A 15,489-nucleotide genomic window follows, 5' to 3' on the forward strand; every position below is an offset into this window, starting at 1 on the left:
CCCCCCCCCCCCCCCCACACACACACATAGTCTTCTAATGACCAGGCCCTGTTTGTAGTCCCTGATTAGGACATCACGGCAGGAGACCCCCATCATCGGTAACTTATTAATATAATCTCTACTTCCTTGGAAATCAGCCCGAAAAAAAAATACCATCCAAAATGTAAACAATTGACATAAGTGTGTGCAAGCGACCTTCACCCCGGCCTGTGCAAATACTCCACCAGCAGCCATTGGTGGCGTTTCACAATATCATTTTACCTTTAATTTTGAAATACTCATCGGGGGGGTCGGAGGTCACTGGCCATTACAGGAATGTGCTGAATATTGGGACACGCTCCCCGTCTGCAGCAAGGCTATGGATAAATAAGCTCTTCAGAGCAGATGGGAGACAAGAAGCAACGATGAAAGTATCGCCACAATTCACACTGTGCGTCCTCTGCGGGATCCTGTCCGGGTATTGTCAGGAGGAGAACGTGTCATGTCCAGGTAAGAAGGAGACAGATATGTCCACATGTCTTCATGTGTATTACATAGAGAGAGAGAGAGAGGAAGATGAGATAGATAGATAGATAGATAGATAGATAGATAGATATGAGATAGATAGATAGATAGATAGATATGAGATAGATAGATAGATAGATAGATAGATAGATAGATAGATATGAGATAGATAGATAGATAGATAGATAGATATGTGATAGATAGATAGATAGATAGATAGATAGATAGATAGATAGATAGATAGATAGATAGATAGATAGGAGATAGATAGATAGATAGATAGATAGATAGATAGATAGATAGATAGATAGATAGATATGAGATAATAGATAGATAGATAGATAGATAGATAGATAGATAGATAGATAGATAGATAGATAGATAGATAGATAGATAGAAGATAGATAGATATGAGATAGATAGATAGATAGATAGATGATTGATAGATATAAACAGTAAAAAGGCAGAACTCCAAAAATAAAATGAAAAATCCTTTGTTCCCCCATGTGGATGCGTGACGTTTCGGCTCAACTATAGAGCCTCTCACAGGCATCCACATGGGTGAATAAAGAATTTTTATTTTTATTTTTGGAGTTCTGCCTATTTGCTGTTAATGTACATTGAGCTTGCACTTGTTTTTTTTTACTTTTTTCTTCTTTTTTGCAGTGCTGCCAGATTTTCTCTTATTAGATAGATTAGATAGATAAGATATAGATAGATAGATAGATAGATATGAGATGATTGATAGATAGATAGATAGATAGATAGATAGATAGATGATAGATAAATAGATAGATAAATAGATAGATAGATAGATAGATAGATAGATAGATAGATAGATAGATAGATAAGTAGATAGATATGAGATACGGCCCATTCAGACAGCCGTAGTGGATCCGCAAAACACGGATACCAGCCATGTGCGTTCCGCAATTTGCGGACTGTACATGGCTGCAACCATAATAGAAAAAGCCTGTTTTGTCCCCTGAGCCGTGGAACGGAACCATGGTGTGTTGTCCGCATCTTTTGCTGCCCCATTGAAATATAGATATAAGATAGATAGATAGATAGATAGATAGATAGATAGATAGATAGATATAAGATAGATATATACAGATAGATAGATAGATAGATAGATATAGATCGATAGATACAGATAGATCGATAGATACAGACAGATAGATGTCATCATCTCAGGCGTCTAATAACTCGGCGCTCTCCTTACTCCCGGCAGAAGTGAAGGTCTTAGAAGTTGGGGATTCTAAGCAGTTGACCATTCTTCAAGGATGTCCTGGATCTCCAGGCAAAGAGGGGGAGCAAGGACCACCAGGACCCAGGGGGATCAAAGGTATTCTGATAGAGTGCACAAATGTACATGATACGTTCATAGGACCTCACGGGGATATACATTTTGGTCAGAAGGACCGCAGGAGGTCCCTACACTAAAATGCGTCCATATTATAACCAGACAGCGTCTCACACTTGTTTATTAGGGTTAGAAGTACATTTAATGAATCAACCACTTTTAACATGGATTCTGTTGTATTTAGGAGATCCTGGGCCTGAAGGACCCTCAGGACCCCAGGGACAAAAAGGTAAAAACAAATCATGGATGATTGGCTTGGGTTTTGTCCATAGATCTAATAGGTTATGTTTTACTATTAGGTCAAAAGGGGGATCCTGGTAATGAAGGGCTTAATGGACCACCTGGAAATAAAGGTAATTCGACACGACCCTAGAGGGAATCTCATGACCACTGGTCTCCAACATGACACCCTTGTGGTCAGGCATTTCAAAGTTTGACTGCTCTTTCTGTAAAGAACCCTTTCCTATAATCTGACTGTGCATTGTGTTGTACTAATTCCTTTTTCCTTTTGGGCAGGAGACAGAGGATTGCAAGGAGTGCCAGGAAAACCAGGTAATGATGCTGGGGTCCATGTGGAACAGGTACTGGTTGAGGGAAATATCAGGTAGCATTGTGATACATGCCAGCCTTGTCACGGTAACACCCCTTTGCATCTCAGTGTTCGGCTGGGGGTGTATGGCTCATGCATATTTGTACAGCTCCCATGGCAGCAGTATAATGAACTACATATACAACTAGCTTCTCCTAGTGGCAGCTGTCAGCAGGAGAACCTTGGACAAACTGGGACAATAGACAAGCATGGTGTAGATGTGCAACATACTGGAAGGAGCCTCCTAACACACAAACCAAATGATGTAGTAAGATTAATTAAACATAAGCAAAAGAGAGATGAGCAAAAGGATAACAATTTTTTGAGCTTTTGACTTTCAGGCACCATATCTCACCATCCACTACAGCTTCGAACGTGAGGCTCCCATCATTTTATAGACAATCATCTTGGCTAGTGTTGAGCGCGAATATTCGAAAAGCAAATTTTTATTGCGAATATCGGCACTTCTGTTTTGCTCCTGGTGGTGGAACTATTTTTTTCTTCTTGTAGACTACAAATTACAACCTGTTCTCACATTCCCTAATAGTTCAGTGTGTGATAAGGTTGATTCCTCAGTGAAAGGTCGCTGGTTCAAATCCAGGAGCAGCCGTGAAGAAGATATTTTCAAAGAAAAGAGAAACAGCATCATCCAGCTCATCGATAGCGGTATCTCGGCCAAGAAAATTGCAAAACTGCGTCATGTGAGCGCCATGACAGTTTGAAGAATACCAACCATTCATTCCAAAGCCAAGAGGTGGACGTCCAGGCAAAATATCGGAGTCAACAAGTTGGCTCATCACAAGGTCTATCAGTTCTGGAGCGACAAACACGGCAGTGGAGACGGCTCATATGCTTCGTAATAGTGAGATCACAGACGTCCATGCAAGCAGTGTACGACGTACATTACTCCAGTCTGGAATGGTGGCCCGAAAAAGGTGAAGAAGCCTCGACTTCAATATTGTCCATAAGAAGCGTCGGCTTGAGTTTGCAAAAAAGTATGAACAGTGGACAGTAGAAGATTGGATTTGGAGCGATGAGACGAAGGACAATAGACTGGGCTCTGATGGTGCAAATGAGTCTGGAAGAAACAATGGAAAAGCGGCTGACAGATTGAGAAATTAAAGGGACTGTCAAGGTCGGTGGAGGAAGCCTGATGATATGGGGATGTTTCACAGCCAAAGGTGTTGGATACTTGACCAGGATCACTGGTGGTCTCAATGCTGAGCTATATGTGAGTATCCTACAAGACAAGTTACTTCATACACTCGAGTACTATGGGTATGAAAAGGACAACATAGTGCTCCAGCAGGACAATGACCCAAAGCATTAACCGAGATTGGAGAAGAAATGGTTCAGTGACAATGAAGTAGAGGTGCTGGATTGGCCCCCACAGTCCCCAGGCCTCAACCCAATCGAACACTTGTGCGTAGAGGTGAAGAAAAAGCTGTATTCGTACCCAAGTATGTCGGCCAATATGCATTGGGAACGTGTAGAAGAGACCTGGGAACAGATTTCGTTCGAGACATGCTTGAACCTAATCAAGACCATGCCCAGAAGGATTCAGGCAGAGCTGAAAGCCAAAGGTGGATTTACAAAATAAAAAATTACAATTTTAGGAGCAAAACAGTAACAATGCAGTTACATGAGAAGAATCTGCACAACTAATCATATGCTAAATAATTGCAAGTCCAATGTACAGTACAGTCCAAAAGTGTGGACACACCTCATTAAAAGAGTTTTCTTTATTTTCATGACTATGAAGGCATCAAAACTATGAATTAACACATGTGGAATTATATACATAACAAACAAGTGTGAAACAACTGAAAATATGTCATATTCTAGGTTCTTTAAAGTAGCCACCTTTTGCTTTGATTACTGCTTTGCACACTCTTGGCATTCTCTTGATGAGCTTTAAGAGGTAGTCCCCTGAAATGATCTTCCAACAGTCTTGAAGGAGTTCCCAGAGATGCTTAGCACTTGTTGGCCCTTTTGCCTTCACTCTGCGGTCCAGCTCACCCCAAACCATCTCAATTGGGTTCAGGTCCGGTGACTGTGGAGGCCAGGTCATCTGGCGCAGCACCCCATCACTCTCCTTCATGGTCAAATAGCCCTTACTTTCAAAGTTTTCCCAATTTTTTGGCTGACTGACTGACCTTCATTTCTTAAAGTAATGTCGGCCACTCGTTTTTCTTTACTTAGCTGCTTTTTTCTTGCCATAATACAAATTCTAACAGTCTATTCAGTAGGACTATCAGCTGTGTATCCACCTGACTTCTCCTCAACGCAACTGATGGTCCCAACCCCATTTATAAGGCAAGAAATCCCACTTATTAAACCTGACAGGGCACACCTGTGAAGTGAAAACCATTTCAGGGGACTACCTCTTGAAGCTCATCAAGAGAATGCCAAGAGTGTGCAAAGCAGTAATCAAAGCAAAAGGTGGCTACTTTGAAGAACCTAGAATATGACATATTTTCAGTTGTTTCACACTTGTTTGTTATGTATATAATTCCACATGTGTTAATTCATAGTTTTTGATGCCTTCAGTGTGAATCTACAATTTTCATAGTCATGAAAATAGAGAAAACTCTTTGAATGAGAAGGTGTGTCCAAACTTTTGGTCTGTATGTATGAGATAGCCAAGATGATTGTCTATAAAATTATGGGAGTCTCACATTCGAGGCTGTAGCGGATGGTGAGAGATGGAGCCTGAAAGTCAAAAGTTCAAAACATTGTTATCCTTTTGCTCGTCAGTGTATAATACAGAATGTACATGGATATTCCTAGGTTGCAGTATATCAGTTGATGCCGTTCCTTTGCTTTTCCGCCTAAGAGCTACCTTGATTACTTCCAGATGCCAAGCTCTGGAGACATATCAGTCCATGTTATAAGACGTGTCACAATCCTATTGGTGAATTGGAATTCTAGGATGTTAGGGTAACACCCAGGTCTTGCTATTTCATATAGGGAATCTACTGATTCCCTTTGTTCAAAAGAGGTAGAGTCAAATACCATCAGGAGTCACATCGTCTTATTCCCTTTCCCAGAGGGGGGAATGTTAAGATTTTGGCCATTGCAGACAAAAAAAATGAATGATCCCTTTTCTTTAAGGATCATGCCAAAATTCTACTACGACAGAAACAAAACTCAAATGATTTTTTTCCCCGATAAGAACCATTAAGATGGGTATTTATAGAGTGTGTCCAGGATATCTAAATTTTTTCACACTTTCTCCAGGTTCCAAAGGTGACAGGGGTGCCACGTGTCCAAAGGAATTTACTGGTAAGTAGCTGACACTGACCTGGCTTCTGTTCCTAGCAAAGTGTCAGAAGAGCCTAGGAAAGTGACCAAAGCAACCACCAGGCGTATGTTCTCATGTCGGTACTTTCATGTGGATTTCCGTGGCATTGATTTTCTGTAGCTTAGTGTATGACATACTGTTAAGGATCTAGGCTATTGGATCCTATGAGATTCCTTTTGCATTTGCCTCTGATATTCCCCTAGAGCTTACCCATTTTCCATAAACCACACCCCTTTTTCTTCCAAAGGACACACCCATTTCTTAAAGGATAATTCCACATTTTGAGATTTTCCTCTAGGTCATTTCTGTAGCACTGTACCCAAAACTACGTGTGAAAGATTCCAAACTAAAGAGATCTCTGACCTCCAGATTCCTACTAAAGCTAGGATCCCATATGAATCGGGCAGACATGCTATCTAGTACCATAGATATAAATTCTGGGCAAACATGACCCCTGACCCTATCTGCTCATCTACTGTATAGGCGCCAAGAACTGTAAAGAGCTGAAGAACGCCGGCTTTGACCTGACAGGATGGTATACAATCTACCCTGATGGCAGACGGCCCCTGGCGGTTCTGTGTGACATGGACACCGACGGGGGAGGCTGGATTGTAAGTTATACCTTGTCTTTATATTGTATGGCTGCAATAAGTCTTTGACAAACCTGGCCTAGGTGTATTTTTTGGGGACCATGATGCTTTGCTGGAATGTGCCACACTGAAACTCCTCCCTAGAGCCTGGAACCATTCCTACGTCCAATGCTCATGATGTTGCTCTGCGTGACTCTGACCTTCTCCTCTACTTGTCCTATGTTCTCCCAGGTGTTCCAAAGACGCATGGATGGTTCTGTGGACTTCAATCGTGTTTGGAGCAGCTACCAGTCAGGGTTCGGTAGTCAGCTGAGTGAATTTTGGCTTGGAAATGAACATCTCCATCGCCTCACGCGCTCAGGTAACTGATGAAGGATAGGCATATGATAGTGTTATATCTTCTGCAGTCACTTGCTCAGATTACTGTCCAAGTTATATTAAGAAAATCTCCAAATTATGAGAATTTAATGGGTGTCCACCAGCAGAGTTAAAGGGGTTGTTTAGTTGTCACTGAAACTGGACAAACTGACCCTCCTTAGTACCTTTTTTTAGCACAATGGTGGCTTTTCTCCCATGCAAACAAAAGGATCAGACAATGGACATGTTGGACTCCAACAGCCTGAACCTTTCCTCCTCCTGAAATCTAGCATCAGAACAAAGTCAGAAGACCCCTTACACATTAGATTGTTGGCTGGTCTAGCTAAAGTTGGCAGTTTTGGCTGACATTAATCTAACGTGTATGGTCTCCTCAGCCATTAGCTGATTACCATGGCCATTATGGTGCATGGTAGTTGTGAGTCCATCAGCCTGACTTATAGAAGATGCAGTAGATGCCACCCTCTATGATACCCAGTTAAGCCCTTTAATAGATTGATTTCTATGTTGCACTGTGAGGACAAGTCTGAAAACTTTGAGAAACAATGGAATCTTATCCATGGTGATTATTTTCTTGCAGGATCATACCAACTCCGCTTTGACTTGGAAGACTTTGAAGGCAACCGGACGTACGCCATATACAGTGATTTCAAAATCGAGTCAGAGTCCAACCAATATGTCCTGCGATACGGTTCATTCATTGGAGGAACATCGGGTAAATCACCTACCAATCCCATTCATGTGCTTTAAAGGGGTTGCCTGGACGCTAAATAAAACGTATAGGAATGTCTTAAAAGAAATCATGCTTCCCGATCTTCTGCTGCTCTTGCGCTAACACTTCCAGTCTGTACTTGCTCATATGAAGATTGGCCAAACCCATTTATTTGTTACGCATATGTGGCTCTCAGGTCATCTACAGATCATCAAGATCTGATCAGCTGTTTTAGGAGGCTGAGAGGTCCTCAGTATTTCATTCGGTGGCAGTCTGACTCCCAGCACCCCTAGCAGTCAGCTGTCAGAAGGGACCTCAGCTCTCACCTGAGTGTTCTTCCTTGGTCAGTGACGTCATGTCCGTTGGTCACCTGGCCTTTCTGGAGCTAAGTCCAATTCAAGTGACTGAGATTGAGGGCGGGACTGTACTTGGTATACTGTGAAGAGGTCGCAGCTGATCGGTGGTGGTACGGGGAGTTGAACCTCTTCCACCATTCAGCTATTGATGACCTATTCTGAAGATACTGTAGGTCATGAATATTCAATTCCTGGGAAACAATTTTAATCATTCTATTTTCTTTGATATTTTCTCTAGGTGATTCACTAGGAACACAAAAAAATCAAGCCTTCTCCACCAAAGACCAGAACAACGACAAGTCTAGCAGAGCTGAACAAAGCTGTGCCGAATACTTCAAAGGAGGCTGGTGGTTCGAAGCCTGCCATTTCTCCAACCTGAACGGGCAATACTTGAGGGGCAAACACTCAACCAAAGGCCTAGGGATCATCTGGTTCACTTTCAGAGACAACTATTACTCCCTGAAGTCCTCGGAAATTAAGTTTCGTCCTGTTTAAAACTAGACAGGTCATAGTTTGGACAAGGTGGTCAGATTGTTGTCTGGGTGGAGATCAGAGAACATGTAATTACTATAGACAGAGGTCCTTTATACAAGGACTGTCAGTATTGTAGACCCTAAGACCGCTATGAGACCATATGAGGGGGACTCATTGTCCTCATCCTCGTTCATCATAGTCAGTGTGAGCTACTCACATTGTCTTATCTCCAATAGGGCGGGACTGGGGGCAACCAAGTACCAGGTGTCTACCAACTTGGTGGGGGCAGTGTAAAGCATCACCAATTGGAGGCCTTTTTTTAGTATATTCAATGTGTGTCTCTCTTTCCTTCATGTACTTTATCCAGTGATGTTGTGAGCAGATGAATGAGAATAAATTCTGAGTCCCCAAAAATATTTTTGTTGTGTTTTTCTCAATTTTTGTATGCAAAAAAATAGGGGGAAATTACAACACCAATTCCAAAAAATGGGACGTAGTGTGAAACGTGAATAAATGTACAGAATGGAATGATTTACAAATTTTACAGACCTGTATTTTATTCACAATAAAACATAGAACACATATCAAATGTTGAAGGTGAGACATTTCAAAAAGTCGGGAAAGGGGCAAAAAAATTGCTGGAAACGTAAGTGGTACTAATAAAAAAAACAGCTGGAGGAGCTATTTGCTACTTAGTCACATGAGCATGGTAGAGTCTCTCAGAAGCGAAGATAAGCAGAGGTTCACCAAACTGTGTGCAAAAATTTAGGCACAGTTTCATAAAAAAATTTCCTCAGCATAAAATGTTGACTTTAACCCCTTCCCGACCAGCGCTGTACTATTACGGCGCGCTGATGGGGCGGATGCAGAGCTGCGTCCGCCCGATCAGCTGCACGGGACGGGCTGTTCCCGTTAGCCGGACCCATGTTGTATGCGCCGGCATTGGTGAGAACACCGATGCCTGCGCATTAACCCCTTCTATGCCGTGGTCAGTGCTGACCGTGACCTAGAAGGGGTTTGCTGCAGGTAAGGGAGCCTATCCGGTCCCTGCGCTCCTGTGGCGGGGACCGGATGGGTGAGAAGGCAGCCCGATACCATGCAGAGGCTGCCCAATGCCTTGCACGACATCGGGACCTGCCTTCTACAGGAGCAGAGGAGATCCAGCCCTAGGACCGGTCTCCTAGGCAACCTGTTAGTGTATTACTCTGTGTAATACACTAACAGGCAATGCATTACAATACAGATGTATGGTAATGCATTGCAGAGGGGATCAGACCCCCAAAATTTAGTCAGAAATAAAGTTTAAAAAAAATATGTAAAAAAAGTGTTTTTAATAAAAAAAAGTTAGAAAGTAAAAAAAGAAAAAAAATGCCCCTTTCCCCTGATTTTATAATAAAAAATAGAAAAGAAAAAACACACATATTAGTTATCGCCGCATCCGTAATGACCGGCTCTATAAATATATCACATGACCTAACCTCTCAGGTGATCACCGTAAAAAATAAAAACGGTATAAAAAAAAGCCATTTTTGTCACCTTACATCACAAAAATTGCCCCCCAAAATAGTACCAATCAAACCCTCACCTAATCCCGCAAAAAAAGAGACCCTACCTAAGACAATCGGTCAAAAAGTAAAAAAGCTATCACTCTCAGACAATGGAAACACTAAAATATGATTATTTTTTTCTGCTTCAAAATTGCTATTATTGTGCTAAAGTGAAATAAATTAAAAAAAAGTAGACATATTAGGTATTTCCGCGTCCATAACAACCTGCTCTATAAAAATACCACATGACCTAACCACTCAGGTAAACACCATAAAAAAAAACAGTGCCAAAAAAGCCATTTTTTGTCACCTTACATCACAAAATTTGCAACACCAAGCGATCAAACAGGCATATGCCCCCCAAAATAGTACCATTCAAACCATCACCTCATCCCGCAAAAAAATGAGATCCTACCTAAGACAATCGGTCAAAAAATAAAAAATCTATGGCTCTCAGATTATGGAGACACTAAAACATCATTTTTTTTTTCTAAAATGCTATTATTGTGTAAAACTTAAATAAATAAGAAAAAGTATATATATTAGGTATTACCACATCCGTAACGATCTGCTTTATAAAAATATATAATGACCAAATAAGGGTACTTTCACACTAGCGGCAGGACGGATTCGATAGGCTGTTCACCCTGTCATATCCGTCCTGCTGCTATTTCGCCGTGCCGCTGGACCGCCACTCCGTCTCCATTGACTATAATGGGGACGGGGGCGGAGCTCCGGCGCAGCACGGCAGTGCGTGGTGAGAGGCCGCCGGACTAAAAAGTCGGACATGCAGTACTTTTAAAAAAATCGGGATGGGGCGGCTCACCCTGCTTTAGGAATGATACGGTGCACCTACTGCAATTGATGCACCCGAATCAAGAAGAAAAATTGGTAATAGAGATGTAGGAGGGCACTCGGCAGATGGAGTCACATAGAGACACGAAAGTTAGAACAGTACAATTTATTAAACACCTCTATAGCAATAAAAACATAAAAAGCAACTATAATATAATATAGGAATATTCTAATACACACCGTAAAAATAAAGGCAATGTTATACAATATAGTACATAAAATGGAGACAAAGCTTAGATAAAATATACAATGTAAAAAAGATGGGAATAACTTCAGATAAAATGTCCAATACCACAAAGGGTTAAGGTGAATTAAATATGGGAATTTTTCGAATAAATTTTTCAGTTTTTCATTTTAAATAGTCGGCTTGAACTCTCTCGATTAAAACCAGTTTGTGGCATCCCACGTTTTCAGATTCCATCTGCCGAGTGCCCTCCTACATCTCTATATGCAGTACTTTTAGTCTGGCAGCCTCTCGCCGTGCACTGCCGTGCATGTCACTTTTTGGGAGTTTCTACTGTAAGGGTGCATCAGGGGGGCTTAAAATGGGACATGGCATCTAAACAGCAGTCCAGCAAAATCTGCCTTCCAAAAACCATATGGCGCTCCTTTTCTTCTGCGCCCTGCGTGTGCCCTTACATCAGTTTACGACCACATGTGGGGTGTTTCTGTAAACCGCAGAATCAGGGTAATAAATATTGAGTTTTGTTTGGCTGTTAACCCTTTTTTAAAGAAACAAAAGGATTAAAATGGAAAATCTGCCAAAAAAGTTAAATTTTGAAATTTCTTCTCCCTTTTCCTTTAATTCTTGTTGAACACCTAAAGCGTTAACAAAGTTTGTAAAATCAGTTTTGAGTAGCTCGAGGGATGTAGTTTCTACAATGAGGTCATTTATGGGGGGTTTTCGACTATGTAAGCCCCACAAAGTAACTTCAGACCTGAACTGGTCCTTAAAAAGTGGGTGTTGGAAATTTTCTTAAAAATTTTAAGAATTGCTTCTAAAATTCTAAGCCTTCTAACGTCCTAAAAAAATAAAATTACATTTACAAAATTATGGCAACATAAAGTAGACATAAAGTAGACATATGGGGAATGTTAAGTAATAAATGTAACGAACCAGCGGGGGCGTACCCCCTGTGCCACTGACCGGCAATTCTCTGGAGGGGCGTAACTAAGTAACCACAGGTCTTCACTAGCGCCTCTGGTGGTGAGGATAGACTTGAGCCACGGTAGTTGGCAGGGGCGACTCCAGAGAGTAAACAGAGTCAGTGGCAGCTAGTCCAGCAGACCAGAAGATACCAACAAAGGTACCAGCAGAGACAGATAGCGATACAGATACAGATGCAGGTACTACAGACAGGCAAGGTATAACAAAGGCAGAAGCTGCAAGCGGTAGAAGCTAAGCGGCCCCAGGCAGAGCTGCACACAGATGGTGGTTCCCCCTCCGGGGAAGCCAGGGACCCCCTTCCAGAGGCAGACATAAAACAAGAACAGAAGCAGACATGAACGGAATAACAGAAGCAGTAAGGACTGCCAAACAGACAATAACAGGACATGGAACAGACGCAGAAAGCTCTGCTAGGCTCTACAGGAAAACAGACATGACAGCGGACGCAGTTAAGCACTGCTAGGCTAGCAAGGAACAGAACAGGAACAAATAACAAAATACATGGCAGATACAGACAGAACAGGAGATGGCAAAACAAGGAACAGAATACAACAATATAAACCTAGGCGGAACCATATAAACGGACCGATGGAAAGATCCCCTGGGTCAGCAGCAAGGAGCTACACCAAGAATGGAACAGGATAACTGACAGACAGAACAATTAAACCAGAACTGGACACACAGGGAGAAATAGGTGCTGGACCAGTGCACCTGCAAACCCACACCCAGGCACAACAGACAGGGGAAGTTAACCCCATCAGCACCAGAGCTCAGAACAGGACACACAAGAACATACACGGGATACAGAAATGGGCGTTGCCAATGGCAACCAGGAACACTGAACAGAACTACAGACACAGTCAAAGGGGTACACACATACACGGGCAGGTTCCCACCAGACACCGCAGCCAGCACGCAGCCAAAAGCAACCAGCCTGCATGGAATCACCCGCAGCCAGTACGCAAAAGGTGTGCAGCCAGCCTGCACAGCAACACGCGGCACGGTGAACCGCACGGTGACAATAAATATTTTATGAAGTATCACTTTCTGTTTTAAATGCAGAGAAATAGAAATTTTGAAAAGTGCACATTTTTAAATTTTTGGGGTAAATTTGGGATTTTTTCATAAATAAAGGTGAAATATATTGACTCAAAATCATGAAGTACAATGTGTCACGAGAAAACAATCTCAGAATGGCTTGGATAAATAAAAGTGTTCCAAAGTTATTACCACATAAAGTGACACATGTCGGATTTGCAAAAAATGGCCTGGGCAGGAAGGTGAAAACTGGCCCGGGGTAAAAAGGGTTAAGGACTTTGAATTTCTCACCATCTACAGCATGTAATATCATCGAATGATTCGGGGAATCTGGAGAAATCCACGTGTGCAAGGGACAAGGCCGATGGTCAATATTGGATGCTCGTGATCTACTGGCCTTCAGGAGGCATAATTCCATGGGTGGATAGGATTGGCCATAGACCGTACAGGGAGAGTTCCCAGTTGGCAGTTGTCCAGGAGGCAGATTTTCAGGCAATAAATTGAGCTGCACTGTAGTACGTGGTATTTTGCGTTATGGTATTGCTGACTTTGGCTGCTTGCGTTACCCGCTTACAACATGGGGCCACTCTCAGTTTTTTTTTCCCAGAGCCATTTTAAGTTCCCAGTCCACCCCTGCATGATTCTGTACTGGAAATACCTGCATGGGCTCAGGAACACTTCCAGAAATCACTGTCCGTGAACACAGTTCACTGTGCAATCCACAAATGCAAGGTAAAGCTGTATAATGCAAAGAAGGAACCATATGTTAGCGTCCCAACTTTTTGGGAATTGGGGTTGCATTTTCTGGCATAATAAAAGTTGCTCATTGTGGAGCATGCCAGTGTTGTGCAAAGATATACAACTTCTTTTTAATGTACTTCACTCTCACCACTTTCGAAGATTGTCTGCGGAGCTTAGCAAAAGGGTTGGGGCCTCTGCAAGCCCGACAGATTTACTGAAGCTTATCCAGAAATTGGCATAAACCTTAGGGCAAATTTAGGCATCACAGAACTGGCTCTGAATTACCGTACTTTTCTGATATATGGACTGCAAGATGTGGCAAGTTTATTAACAGGCCTGTATCCCTTTCGCATCTTATTCCAGTGCACTACTGATTAAGACTGGCCTATCAATGGGCACCCACATGAGGGCAAAGGACCTCATTTATTAAAAATCCCAAGACCCCAATGCAGAATCTGTAATAGGGCTGGCACTGCACATATGCCATTTATAATTCTGTGTACCTGTAAACACCTTTTAGCTTAAGGGTTTTGAGTACAAGCCCACGTTGTGAAAACCTCTGCTGGGGGTAAGCACTAGAAAGGCTGCTGTAGACAGTACCCTCCAACATGAAAGTGGCGCTGGGACATCAAGACATATGCATCCTCCAGCCACTGGTGTGCAAAATGAAGGCCTGAGTTGCTAAAGGGGCCACAGTGAGGAGGCCTGAAGTAGAATCCCTGTCCATCTCTGTAGACAGTGCAATTCTCTCCCAGATTGCGATCTATGGTGGGTGGGAGTTATGGCTCTGTTTCATTTCTATCTTGCTAAAGTCTCCTCCAAAGAGAACCTATCGTGAACAACAGTACTGGTGTAATGGTGGCTGTAGTGTCCTCTGTGAGATACAGGGCTTTAGTAAAATGACTAGCCAAATCGTATCCAGGCATGAAGGATATCCTAACAGTGTCCTTCACAACAGTAAGGTCTGAATAGCTGAAGTAGCAGATTATTACCTACCTGACTCCAAAGCTCAGCCATGTAGATTCTAAGTTCTCGCATTCTCTCCTTTGTCTTTTCCTTCTCGCCGTTCTCTAGAACATGCAGAGATCGGTGAGTCTCTGCAGTGGGAGGCCTAAGAAGAAGCAGCATACCGTAGGTCGCTCCTTCCTCTCTCCACAGACCCTAGTCTAGACTGACCTAAGGTTAGAGGTGGGACCAGCCCACATCTAACCCCCTATGAGAGTAGAGCCAAGATTGTTAACCCCGGCAGAGCCATCCATACACGGCTATGCTGGGTGCAAAACATAACAATACAGTAAATAATATATAATTTGCAGATACCCTCTGTTCTGGGATACTGTATATACAGTACATACCAAAAGTTTGGACACACCTTCTCATTCAAAGAGTTTTCTTTATTTTCATGACTATGAAAATTGTAGATTCACACTGAAGGCATCAAAACTGATAGTCCTACTGAATAGACTGTTAGAATTTGTATTATGGCAAGAAAAAAGCAGCTAAGTAAAGAAAAACGAGTGGCCATCATTACTTTAAGAAATGAAGGTCAGTCAGTCAGCCAAAAAATTGGGAAAACTTTGAAAGTAAGGGCTATTTGACCATGAAGGAGAGTGATGGGGTGCTGCGCCAGATGACCTGGCCTCCACAGTCACCGGACCTGAACCCAATCGAGATGGTTTGGGGTGAGCTGGACCGCAGAGTGAAGGCAAAAGGGCCAACAAGTGCTAAGCATCTCCTTCAAGACTGTTGGAAGACCATTTCAAGAGAATGCCAAGAGTGTGCAAAGCAGTAATCAAAGCAAAAGGTGGCTACTTTCAAGAACCTAGAATATGACATATTTTCAGTTGTTTCACACTTGTTTGTTATGTAT

General features: G+C 42.4%; 1 protein-coding gene across 1 annotated transcript; it reads left to right on the top strand.

The window, feature by feature from the left end:
* The first annotated feature begins 300 nt into the window (after positions 1 to 300).
* On the top strand, positions 301 to 8,686 carry LOC121009346 (ficolin-1-B-like). Its single transcript, XM_040442401.1, has 10 exons — positions 301 to 489; positions 1,739 to 1,852; positions 2,055 to 2,099; positions 2,170 to 2,223; positions 2,387 to 2,422; positions 5,700 to 5,744; positions 6,247 to 6,374; positions 6,585 to 6,714; positions 7,309 to 7,443; positions 8,035 to 8,686. The coding sequence occupies exons 1-10, from the start codon at positions 405 to 407 to the stop codon at positions 8,289 to 8,291; spliced, it is 1,029 nt and encodes a 342-aa protein (XP_040298335.1). The 5' UTR covers positions 301 to 404; the 3' UTR covers positions 8,292 to 8,686.
* Positions 8,687 to 15,489: the final 6,803 nt, after the last annotated feature.

Source organism: Bufo bufo, chromosome 8 (assembly GCF_905171765.1).
Source record: "Bufo bufo chromosome 8, aBufBuf1.1, whole genome shotgun sequence".
NCBI classification, from domain to species: Eukaryota; Metazoa; Chordata; class Amphibia; order Anura; family Bufonidae; genus Bufo; species Bufo bufo.

Bases quoted from the DNA above. Each gene is read 5' to 3' on its own strand.
- LOC121009346 (XM_040442401.1), top strand. From the start codon at position 405: ATGAAAGTATCGCCACAATTCACACTGTGCGTCCTCTGCGGGATCCTG. The intron at 1,853-2,054 runs GTATTCTGATAG...TGTTGTATTTAG, and splicing joins AGGACCCAGGGGGATCAAAG to GAGATCCTGGGCCTGAAGGA. The intron at 2,423-5,699 runs GTAATGATGCTG...CACTTTCTCCAG, and splicing joins AGGAGTGCCAGGAAAACCAG to GTTCCAAAGGTGACAGGGGT.